We start from the raw sequence: 12,675 nt of genomic DNA on the forward strand, positions 1-12,675 counted from the left end.
CACAGACAGCCTGGTTGACGCAAGGTGTGCCTGGCGGACCCCCAGGGTTTGCTGCGGCAGTGGCGCCAGCACGCCTTCCTTTAAGGGGCTCCCGGCAGTTTGCAAAGTGGCCATGATCTTGGCCTCATTTTACAGCTTAAAAGTGTCCCTGACGGGGAACGCGGAGGAGAACGTGCCTGCCCCTCGACCACCTGAGGCCAAAGCCTGAGAAGCCAGGAGGCAGCAATGGAGTCCTCACTAAGTGGGAGTGCAGTCACCAGCGTTCCCCTAGCCGGGCCTCCAGGGCCCGCACTCACCGCGACTGGGGGCGGAGCCTAGGACTACAGCGCTGGGTTTTGGGAGCTGGGGCGAACGAGGGCGGTCCCGGGCGGTCCCGGGCGGTCCGGGGAGGGCCCGGGCGGGCGCGGTCCCGGGAGGAGCGCGTACCCTGGTGCCCGCGCAGAGGAACGGGTAGCGTTGTGCCTTAGAGCGAGGCGGTCCCGGAGGCCGCGCCATGGACTCGGTCCCCGAAGAGTACGTGCTCAACGGCGACCTGCGCCCAGAATCGCCCCGATCCCCGGACGCCTCGGTAAGCCCTGCCTCCGCACTGTTAAAGGATCCAGGCGGGTGCCCGCCCTCTACCCCTATGGGCTTCGCGCCCGAGTCTCCCGGGCACGAATGGGCCATGGAAGGCTGCGCGCCGCGGACGTGCAGTGTGGTGGCGGGGGGTCGCCGCGCCCAGTGCGCCTCACTCTCACTCTCAGGTGCCCGGATGGTGGCCCGGACTCCAACCACTCCAGCCAGTGAGCGGGAACGCGGGACAGGGGTGCTGGTGGGCTGCCAGCTAGGCTCAGCTAGGTGGTGCTCACGCCTCCCTATCACTGGGTCTTCCCCGCTCCCGCACCACCCTCTAACTTCCAGTCGCCATATCTCCTCCCACGGTGCGCACTGGGTGTGCAGGGAGTACCCTAGCCTCCGGGCCCTAGGCCAGCAGCGGGCAGACAGTTACGTCACCCAGGGTGTCCACCGGGACCGCGCAGTCTGGTGCGTGCCTTGCCGGGGAACTTGGGGCCACTGTGGCCCCGCCCTTTTCTCCTCCCCCAGCCCCCTGCAACCTGTTATCGTCTGCCCTGTCGATCAAGGAGTGCGGTGGGCACCAGATAAGCACTGGCAGTGGTCCTGCCCTCGCATTAGAGCCCTCCGTGCTGCTCAGTCGGGTCCCGCTGCTGGGCGGGGCCTGAGCAGTGGTCTGGTGGACTAGCAGTCCCTGCTTGTGAAGTAGCCCTGGGCACAGCCCTCTGCTTGGTTGACTTAGGACATTCTTTCGGTTTCTGACCCCCTGGGGATGGGGGCAGGGCCAGTGTGAACCTGACTCTTCAGTGTGAACCTGACTGGGGCAGAGAGACAATGCCCAAGTGTGAGTGATTAGACAGGCTATGTTGGGGTTGGGGAAAGGGGGAGTCTGATGTGGGGCAAGCAAGTTCCCAGACAGCCTGGATAACCCTTCCGTGAGCCCCTGGTCCCACACAATAATCATCTCCATTCTTCTCCACAGACATTCCAGGACCCCAGCCACCTTGCTGGCCCTTTAGTAAAGCCTGACGGCCCTGGGATGGCCCAAGATGTTTGTTCTGGGTTAAAGATGAGGAAACTGAGGACTGAGAGGAGCCCACATGTGGCCCTGCACTGACATGTGAACACTGGAACAGAGGGCTAGGTGTGCTTGGGGAGGCTGCCTCCCCTCACTGGGCCTTCTGTCCATGGTCTGAAAAGGAAGAACAAATGACCGCTGCCTGCTTTCAGGGAGTGGGGAGAGCAGGTCAGATAACAGGGCAGGTTAGTTGGAAGTCAGTTTGAAAAGGAGGGATCCTGTTAACCTCCCAGCCTTGGCTACACCCTTCCCTCTAAACCTGTTCTGCTCACCTTATCCAAGGAGCACTGCATTGGCTCTGAGATGGGATGGGGGGCTGGGAGGAAGAGACACTGCAGCCTGTGAGCAGAGCAGACAGAGAAGCCTCTGCCAAAGCTGTGAACTCCCAGGGGCTGGTCGTGGTAGTAGTGGGAATGTAACATCGGCTCTGGGCCTTGGAGGACTGGAGTGGGGTACAGGCATGGCACTCCACCACGTGGGGAAGGGCATCTCAGGCAGAGGGAACTGGGAGAGAAAGACCCAGAGGCTAGGCCACCCAGCACATTGGGGCTAGAAAGGAGGTGTGATAAGAGTGTGATAGGAGGTCAGGTCCGGTTGGGAGCCCCTGTGAGTAAACACCATCATCCGGCAGTCTTCAGTCACAGTCAGGGAAACTCCTAGAGGGGTGGCCAGCCACAAGGCCACTCAGCTTAACGGGGCTCCAGAGGCCACATCTGGGGCATGCACAGCCTGAGTTGTTGGGGGAACTTTGCTCTTCTCATTTCTGCTTTTCCAGCAGATCCCCAGGCTAACAGCGTCCTGGCCAAGTTCTAAAAGGTGACTCTTAATGTGGCCACAGGGTCACTGACGGTCAGTGCTGAGCCCACAGGAAGTGGGTGTGCCCAGCCCATAGCCCAGCTGCCACCGGAAATACCCCCACCCCCCATCCCCCACCAAACTTCCTGCATGGAGCAGGAGACTCCTTGGCTGGCCAAGTGGGGACAGTTCCCTGGGTACAGGCCTGTGTGGCCCCAGGCGGTGCCTTCGCACAGCCTGTACAGTGGGTACAATGGCAGCTTGAGCCCTGGTGGGTGAACAGACACTCAGTCCCTGCTGGAGCCAGTTTGTTCTCAGTTCCCACCCCGGAGGGAAGGACACCAGAGCCCCCACGTATACTGGTGCTGAGCCCGAGGTGGGGGTTCCCTGTGCAGGGGGGGGGCTTTGGTGTGCCAACAGCTGGAGATGGACACTTAGGGCCCCCCAGTGTCGTTTGGCTTACACAGCCCTGTTCCCCAGGCTTGTTCTTTTTCTTCCTTCTAACAGGTTTGTTTAATGGAGTTATTTAACTGGTGTAGTTCATTTGGGAGAGTCAGTTATGAGGGTTGGGTGTCAAGGAGAAGGACTGTCTGGCCCTGCCCCAGCTGGCTGTGCTCTAACCAGCCCCCAGGTCTCTTGAGCCCCTCCTTCAGTTCTCTGTCAGCTCAGTTCACAGATGTGAGGAAACTGAGGCACAGGGCAGTCACCCTCAGGTCTGTGGTGTGGTGGGATGCAGGAATGATAGAGGGGAGGTGCCCGTAGCAGCCCCACCTAGCTCCTAGCAAGCCAGTTGATGAACCTCATAGATTTGTTGGGGTCCTGGTCTCTCAGCAAACATGAAAATGGACTCTGGGAGGACAGGTGGGAATTCCCATGCAGTGTCCATGTTCCATACTGTACATAGGATTTGGGGTCCATGGCAGAGTGGAGGAGTCAGTAACCAAACCCCTCAGGTCTGCAGGACTTCCGTGGGCCTCAGCCCTGGCCTGGCCTCCCAGGGGAGCTGAGGGTGTGGGGGCAGGAGACTCGGGTTGGGTCAGACAGTCTGGGGCCAGCTGGTGCCCCAGGCAGCCCCCCATCTCTTCCCATTCGAGCCTGGGTTGGACCAGAGCATACTTTACACTGTGACCAGAACTGGGTGCCCAGGGTGCCTCAGACCTGAGTTCAAATCCAGTCCTAATTCCCCTTCCCTCAACCTGAGGATGCCCTGCAGTGTGTTTTGGGGCCAAATGGCCTGGGTCCCTGCAAACTGCTTGCAAAGAGCTGCCATAAAACCCTTTGTCCACAGAAGGTGGGCAGCTCTGTATGGAGTCAGCTCCCTGTCTCCAAGGCTCCTTCCTGGCTTTTAGGGGGGAAAATCCAGTAGCCCAGCTCCTGGGACCATAGTTGACATTTTGGGAAGTTTTGTTGTCCCAAGAAACATAGGGCATCAAGGGCAGGGGTGTCCAGAGGAAGTTGCCAGACCACACTGTGGCAGGCACTCACTGGTGGCACTCTGCAGTATGAAATCAGTGTGCTGAGGTTGTATTTATGTTTCCTTTCTCTCCCAGGACTTGATTTCTTAGGGAGGGCCTTGCAGGGGCTGCACAGCCTTCTCTGGGCCTCTTGTTCTGCTAATAAGCACTTCCCTCTCAAGCCTCACCTGGGCCCACACTTGCAGGCCATCAGCCCCCGCTTTCCTGCCCATTTCAGGAGGAGATCTGGGTGGGCACCTGGGATGGGCTCAGGCCTGCATCACCTCCTTGCTCCCTGTGGCCAACCAGCTAACTGCCCCCTCCCCACAGCCACCCCGATGGGGCAGGAGCCAGCCTATCAACGTGAACCATTATGCCAACAAGAAGAGTGCAGCAGAGAGCATGCTGGATATCGCGCTGCTGATGGCCAATGCCTCTCAGTTGAAGGCTGTCATCGACCAGGGCCCTAGCTTCGCCTTCTATGTCCCTTTGGTGGTACTCATCTCCATCTCCCTTTTGCTGCAAATCTGCGTGGGCGTGCTGCTCATCTTCCTGGGTATGTGCCTAGACAGGTGCTAGTGCTGAGAGGGCCCTGCAGCTCCACCCCATGCCTGGCTGATTCTGTTTGCATACCTCCTGGGATAGGGTGCTTACCACCTGACACCCTCTGAGCATGGCGCTCTCACAGAACTGCACAAAGTGGGGTGGGGCTCTTTACTTGGCCATGAAGTCCAGGATGTGTCCCTCAGAGAGTCCCCCATGGCTCTGTCCTTCCAACCCCCCAAGGTCAGAATGCAGAAAAATATCATCATACTGAGAGTTGACATGTATTGAGTCTCTACCATGTGTGTGTCTAGTTCTTACAATGGTCTACAGAGACTAGATGGTATTCCCAGGATCCCTGTCCCCCAGGTGAAGGTCAGGGCTAGGAGAAGCAAGGACTCCAGGGTTGCCTCAATCTCCTCCTGGCTGTGCAACCTCAGGTAGGTCACTTGACCTCCTGGCCTTGGTTTCTCTGCCTATAAAGTGGACATAAAGACAGGGCCTTGGGTAAATGTGAGGATCACTAGATCACCACATACAAGACACTCATTAAATGTGCTTGTCTGTGTGCTCAGCACATTGTGCCTTGAAATCCAAACCTGGGCCTTGGGTTGGTGCCTCCCACTGTGTCCACAGGTGCCAAGCCCCTTTGAGCTCCCATCCAACCAATGTCACAGGCCATACCCACTGTCAGTAGGGCATTACAGCAGACATGTCTCTCTGATGGACAGAGTGGGCCCTGCAGCATTCTTGGACCCAGTGCTGGACCCATTGCAGGCAGCCTGGGCAGTGTCCATACCTTTTCTCCCACAGTCAGGTATGACCTCAACAACCCAGCCAAGCACGCCAAGCTGGACTTCCTCAACAACCTGGCCACCGGCCTGGTTTTCATCATCGTTGTAGTCAATATCTTCATTACTGCCTTTGGTGTCCAGAAGCCTGTATTGGATGTGGCACCACAGCAGTAGGAATCAGGTGAGTTGTGAGGGCCAACCTGGGCACTCCACCCCACCACAAGCCTGCCCCCAAGCCCTGCTGGTCACTGACCCATGAGCAGGGCTGAGGCTTGGGGCCTTTCATACAGAGCCCCCTTGACCGTGTGTTTGCTCCTGCTTGGGCTTCATGGGGTGGGCATCCCAGCTGCACATTCCCACACCATGCTCAGCCCTCACCCTTCCTCACAACGGCTGAGTACATACACAAGTCACCTCGCCGGGGAGCCAGAGCCAAGGGAGGCCAGGTGGCCCTTATAACATGCTCAACAAAGCAGCCCCTACTGTGTGGAGCCAGTGAGCTCAGACACAGGCACCCTGAGTGTTGCAAAGGCAGATACAGAAGGTCAGCAGAATTCAACACTCTCCTGAACTTGATGTCATCAACCAGGTCTTGGGGTACCAGTGTCTTGCACTTGGGACCCTGGCCAGGGCTGGACACCACAGATCTAGGTGACCTGTGGCCCAGTGGTCATGCCACAGGCCTGCCCCAGAGGATGGGTAGATACCACTAACGACAACTGTTTATCCCCCAGGGATGTCCTGTGGCAGAATGGCAACCCCACCCAACCATCTGGATGCCAGTTTGCCCCCTCATTCTTGGCATGACAACCAGACCATTAATTGCTCAATGGATGCCCCAAACACACCCTGACTCTTCCCAAGCATGTCCTTTGGCATGATTCCCCTGCCAGTCCCTGCTCTCTGGGGTCACCCCAGCAGAGTGTGCTAGTACCTAGCCACTAAATCCTCACAGTGACCCAGGAGGGAAAACTGAGACTTGCCTAGATCAGAATTGGGACCTTTTGGAGTCAGAGTGGTCCTGACACTTTATGGACTGATCACAGAACACATCACTAAGGCAGAGTCACCGGGATGGCACTGGGGCCCCACTGACCTGGGCTGCCCTCACACCTCTCCTCTCCTTTGCAGAGGCCTGGAAAGCTCCCTCACCCTTGAGGCCCACCTGCTTACATGCCGCGGTCCCTGGAAACACCAAAGCCAGGACTGGACTAGAGGACACTTGGGCCCATGTGAGGCCTGCTCGCTGCTTGGTTGCTCTTCCTCCTGGAGCAGGGACAGCGAGGTCCAGCAATGCCCAGCGGGCAGAATTGGAGATCCCCAAGAAAGGTGACAGCCAGCACAGACACACAGCAGGCCTGAGGATGGGCAGCAAGCAGCCAGGGCCAGCCTTAGTCTCAGGATCTTCTCAGAGGGACCAGAAGATGCCCCCCTCAGCCAATGTACCTTTGGGAGACCCATGGCCTCTGCTCTTCCTGACCCAGGCCCCAGCCATGGCTGTGAGCCCTGCATATACCTTCTACCAGTAGTAACTGGTTAAGGACTGGGGCCTGAGCCCCACTTTTCTAAGCACAAATGACCAATAAAATGGATGCATCTTCTGTGCAGCTTCCCGCACCACTGTCCCTCCCCTGGGCCTGGCCTTGCACTGCACCCTGAGCCCCAGCCTGGGCTAGCCTCCCTCCTGGCACAGAGCAGCCATGGAGACATGCTGTCATTTCCGGGCCTTCTCCAGAAATGTGAGCTTGGGCAGCTCCTTGGTGCCTGACATCTTGGGTCCAATATTCAGGCTGAGACCAGGGTTTTGGGTCTCCAGTGTCGTGTCTTTTTTTAACTTCAGAGCACAGAAGAATGGCTGCAGGAGTTTCCAGTAGCCCAGCCCAGAGGCTGCCTGGCAGAGAATCCCACCATGGCCATCACTTGCTGTATGGGGAGCCTGCCCACAGCTGTCACTTCCCACCCAGCTGGGGCTCCAGTGAATGGCACACACGCTGCTGTTAGAAACTTCAGTTGCACCCTGTCATAAATGGGCTCACTGCCCTAGGCATGCATGATGACCAGTCAGAAGAACAGCCCGGACACAATGTGGCTGTCTACACAGCAGACTCATCCATGTGTCGCCAGGCTTCCCACTAGCTCATTTGTAGCAGGACAGAACAAAACCCCAAGGTCCCACCCCCTGCTCTGGTTCAGGGGCTCCCAGAAACTTCCTTGGATCTGGTTCAGGTGGGGCAGTTTTAAGGTGACTGGCTCTGGGTGCCTGTGCCAGGGCTGGAGGTGGGCATGGCTGATCCACATGTCACCGTGGGGGTCAAGCCAGACTGGACCCTCTGCAAGGACTTAAGGGAAGAATGGCAGGCAGGATGAGCTATTGGGGAAACTCCCTCCATTGGCATCTACAGGTGTCACCCCTACTGCCCCCAGGGCACTTAGCCTGGTGACCCCTGACCAGCCCCTCAGGATAAGTTCCAGCACTCTCACCATTTCTGCAGCCCACATGCCACCTGTCTCCCCTCAACACCCACAGCCGTGACCCACCCTGATGTGGTGTCCAGCACTGCCCTTCAGTCATGCTTAGTGGACCAAGGAGAGTAGGGCTGGTGCCAGGTAGGCTGAGACCCTACAGAGACCCCCCAAGGGCCAGGTGCCACCTCTGGGGGGTTGGCCCATCTTGAGGGTCCTCACCTCACCTGACTGGAATTCCCACCTCCCTCTGTTCACCCCAGAGGCCTCCAGGACCTGAACCCCCACTCTCTGCCCCTTATCCCCTCCACCATGACCCTGCTGCCCCACCTCATCTCCTTGAGGTGGCAGTCCTGGTCACACCTGGTACCCTCCAAGAGCCTGGGATACCTGGGAACCCCTATGGCCTTTTCCCCTCCTCCTCCTCTCCCCATTGCTTCTCTTCACACCCATCTGAGCCTGGGATAGCTCTGATACCCTGTTTCCTTAAGATGTTCAGGTGACCCTGCCATCTGGGCTGTGGAGCTGAAAGATCAGCTTGGCACAAAATGATGGATAAACATAAGTGCTTGTGGATGAGACATTCAGTCCTGGGCTTTGCTTTTAAATACTCCAGGAATAAGCAAGCACAGGAAATGATCAAAGAGGGTTAAGAAGTACTGGTGACTAGAGTTGGTGCCACAGGATGAGACTGCTCTGGTGAGTACCCCAAAAAGAGGGTTTTTAAAGGTGAGCCCATGTAGGATGAGGTCCAGGAAGAAGCAAGTGGGCAGTGGGTAGACACATTTCTGGCTACTGGGGCAGGTATAAAGCTGTGTGTGGGACCAGACTCTGGAATGGTGAGGTTCTCAGACTCATGCCACCTCTCTTGCTGTCACTGTGAGCCCACATTACCTTCCCCTTTTGCTTTTTGACAGGAAGCAGCAGATGGTTAGCGTCCCAGCTATGAACTGCCCCAGCCTCTGGTCCTTGGCCCAACCTATCTGGTGTGCCTTGTTACATCCTATTAGCCCCTGCTCCTAGCCATCCCAGTATGTCCAGGACAGTGTCTGGGCCCATCCACCCCCCCCTCCCCAGGGCCTGATACAGGTGGATTCCACCTGCACCTTGTTCCTGGGGTGGCCTGAAGTGGCCTGTGGTGTGGCTCGTCAGCAGCCACAAGGGAGAAATGTCAGCCTGTGTGTTGGTCTTATGAGGCAGCACTTCAGATGTGGCCAACAGATGGCTTGGCTCCTCCTTTAGCCATGACCAGAAGTTTGCCCAAACATAGTAGCCAGAAAGAGACAGCCCCAGATGGTTGGACAGAGTACTGGGCCACCAAACCAGCCTGGCTTCCATGGGTGCTGTGGGCATCGGGGACAGGTCAGGATGTGCTTCCCAGCCCCAACAGCCCCATCCTAAGGTGCCTTCACCAGGCACACATGATGACACTTCATCCCCCCCCACCCACTAGCTCCCAGGTTCAAACTTCAGCTGCCACTCTGGCACCCTGATCCCTCATTCCACATATGTCCTCATGTTGGGCTCTGAAATATTCTGCCACTTTCTGAGGATAGAGCTCAGCCCTTAGGTCTTTCCCATAGGCCCCCCAACTCCCCTCCCCTACTGGTCACTGTCACAGGGAGCCATTGGGGTTTGCTTGGCTTTTAGTACTATGAGCTGGCCTCACTGACCACCATGTCCCCCTTGCCATTGTCTGAGGCCCACCCATCCTTGCAATGCTGACCTAAGACGAGGGCTGTCCCCCAAGAAGGAAGATCCTGCCCACCAGTCTCCTCAAGGACAAAGGGGTTCTGCCTGAAATGGGGGAGGTGGGCCCCATTCATGCCCATGCTTCTACGTAGGACCTTGGTCTAGCCTGGGTCTTCCACCAGATGCCACCACCCGTGGCCTGTGTCCTTAACACTGTGTCCAGCATACAGTAGGTACTAAGTGTCTACAGCATTTGCTCACTCATCCACATGTGCTGAGGCCCACTGTGGGTCAGAGCAAGGGCAGCCTCCCTGGTGTGACAACTCTCAGGAGCTTCTCCTGGGCCCTAACAGCCCTCTCCTGCCCTCCCACCCTGAAGCTTTATCCTCCCAGGGGGACATTAGAGACCCTGAGGGTGAGCAAGGGGCTTGAAGAAGGAGCAGGAGGAGGGCTTGAGGAGCAAGGAGATGCAAACGTGGAGATGGGGGATGTCATGGAGGGACACACATAGAGAAGGGCATTTGGAGAAGTCTCAGTAATGATGCTTGATGTCTGATGATGGACGGGATGGAACCTTGTGGAGGATGAGACCTGAAAGCTTGTGACCACAGCCTGGGCTGGTCAGGTGGGGGAGGGAGCTGTCATGTGAAGCTGGAGTGGGGTGGTGGGTGAGACATGGTGGGGAAATTGTATGCTTAACCTTCTAACTGTAAAAGATAGATGATGATGGATGAATGGACCAAGAAATGATCAATTAATTGATCGGTAGATAATTGATGGATGATAGATGGATGATAAGTGGATGGATTAAGGAAGATAGATAATTAATTGAATACTTGATCAACAGAGAAAAGATAAATGGATAAATAAAGGAGAGATGATAGGTGGTAGACTGACAGATAAATGATAGATGATGGACAGATAGGAATAGGGGTGAGGAAGTGGCTATGAACCAGTTAAAACCCAGGCAGGGCCCCTCCATCCCTGGGAAGCTGGTATCTCCTCAGGCTCAGGTGCCCTACATACAACCCAAGATACAACAGTTTACTCCTGCCCAGTTCAAACCCTTGGTGTCCCCTAGGTGTGGGTCACTCTACAGGCTTCCCTCACCTGCCTCTTCATCCTCACCACCCACATGTGAGACCCTGGCCCACTTGATGGGTGAGGAAGGAGGAGGGACAGGACAGGTCAGGCGACCCTCCTCACCCCCAGGAGGTGACAGCCACAGAAGGTGAAGCCAGCAGACTGAAAAGGTGACCATTTGCTTTCACATCTGCCACGCTCACCTGCCTGTTTTCCTCCTCCCTCCCTCAGGTGCCTTCCAACTACCTTTAATTGATTTTAATTCTTTTTCCTCATGGCAATACTTTTAAAAATCAGGAAGCTAAATGTTTTCATGTTTTTCTTCTTTCTCAAGGATTTATTTCAGGAGTAAACTAAGTAAGCTTCTGGGTCTGTGTGGCACAAGGAGCTGCCCCAGGGCAGCAAGGCCCCTCTCTGGCCCCCAGCCCCTGTTCTTGGTGTCCTCTCAGTTGGGAGATGGGCTCAGTCTGCCCCCAGATAGGATAAAAGTCAACTGTCCCAACTGCCACCTGGCCAGTACTGAGGAAGGGCCCCCAGTCCCTAAAATGGGTTCCCTCCTTGCCCCTACTATGCAGGTAACCTGACCGAAGCTCCAACAGGCAGGCCTTGGAGCAGGACAGGCCCATCTAGATTTTCGTCTCCTGAGCCCCCTCCAGGTCCAACCCCTCACAGATGCTCATCTGTAAGACTGTGGGTCCTAGGGCTGATCTGGCAGGGCCCTGACCGAGGGCCTGGGGTTTGTGTAGAAATTTGAGGGGGGGGGGGATACAGGGGAACATGGCTGGGCAGGGTTTCCTCTGAACATTTGCCTCAGAGTGCTGACTTGTGGAAACTAAACTTGTGGAATCCCCAGTTCCAGCAGAGTCAGCGCCCCCTGCCTGGACCCCGTGCCTGCAGAGTCAACACCACCCTCTTGCCAAGGGGAACCCTGAATTGTGCAAGATGCAGCTGCATTCCAGGCTCTGAAAACATGAGCTCATATATACACAGCTTGTGACCATCTCTCTCCTGGGCAGGAGTAACTGGGAATCAAACTTCCTCCCTCACAGGCACAATCACATACATGCCCTCCTTCACAGTACCCTGCTCCCAACACACTCACCAACTCCCTGCCTAACCAATTTTTCACACTGATGGGTCACAGTCATTGATGTGAATTCAACACAAACAGAAATCCCCAATTTGGGGTGCAGTATAGAAGTAAACTTAATTATTGAGTGCAAACAACTAAATTATCAAGAATGGCTATGAGGCCCTGGGGTGAAGTGGCCCTGGGGAGGACAGCTCTGCTCTGCTCAACTCTGGTCTGGTGAGATAGCTTTGGTGTCTCAACTCCATCCAGGGAAAAGCAGTCTTCAGTTGAAAGGGAACGTGTAACCCAAGGGCAAGCTGACTTACATATATGACAAAAGTCCTTACCACTGGTCCTTGATTGGTCTGTCTTCATTTAAACGAGGACTCCAAATCCTTGCAGTTTGATTGGTCCAAAGGCACTGTGCTAATTGGTCAGAATGGAGCCTCTATGGTCAGTGAAGAAGCTGATAGGAATATAGCTGCTGCACAGCTCCAACCAGATAAGGAAAGTCCCGGTCCAATTCATTAACACAGGATTCCAGGAATTCCTTTACAAGGGCAGAAACTTCAGTGCAGGCAGACAGTTCAGTTTAAAGACTTTTCCACAAAGTGTAGTTTGTGTGAGAGGTCCCATGTGGAAATGGCTGCTAGGCTCTATTTTTCATATTTGAGCCCAATTAGTCAACAGCAGTCCCTCTTAGCAGGTATCTTCTCTCAGAGTCCACAACATCCTACTCACACACCATCCCTCACAACTGTCATCACACTTGGCTTCACACGCCCTCTGACACACACACCCAACTCCTGCCCTCACAAGTTCCCTTATATACTCCTTCTTTCACACATCTCTTACCAGCTCACTCACATCCCTCATACACCTCTTCCCCACATACCTTTGATAAAAGAAGCTCTCTCCCCACCCCAGCAACCTCTCCAAGCCTCTGCTCAGCTTTGGAGGTGGAAAAGGCATCCCAACACTGTGGTAGACACGATGAAGAACTACAGTCATGGGTCCCTTAAGGACAGGGACCCATTCTAAGAAATACCCCATTAGGTGACTTCATCGTTGTGTGAACATCACAGAGTGCACTTACATGAACTTGGATGGCGCAACCTGCTACACACCTCAGCCGTATGGGATAGCCTT

General features: G+C 55.7%; 1 protein-coding gene across 1 annotated transcript; it reads left to right on the top strand.

Annotated features, from left to right (window-relative positions):
• The first annotated feature begins 370 nt into the window (after positions 1-370).
• NINJ1 (ninjurin 1) lies at positions 371-9,198 on the top strand. The gene is made up of 4 exons (XM_037037256.1): positions 371-568; positions 4,210-4,435; positions 5,236-5,397; positions 6,348-9,198. Exons 1-3 carry the CDS (start codon positions 494-496, stop codon positions 5,388-5,390), a joined length of 456 nt encoding a protein of 151 aa, XP_036893151.1. The 5' UTR covers positions 371-493; the 3' UTR covers positions 5,391-5,397; positions 6,348-9,198.
• The last annotated feature ends 3,477 nt before the right edge of the window (positions 9,199-12,675 follow it).

Source organism: Sturnira hondurensis, unplaced genomic scaffold, assembly GCF_014824575.4.
Source record: "Sturnira hondurensis isolate 20B ecotype Veracruz unplaced genomic scaffold, ASM1482457v3 Scaffold0022910, whole genome shotgun sequence".
Taxonomy (NCBI): domain Eukaryota; kingdom Metazoa; phylum Chordata; class Mammalia; order Chiroptera; family Phyllostomidae; genus Sturnira; species Sturnira hondurensis.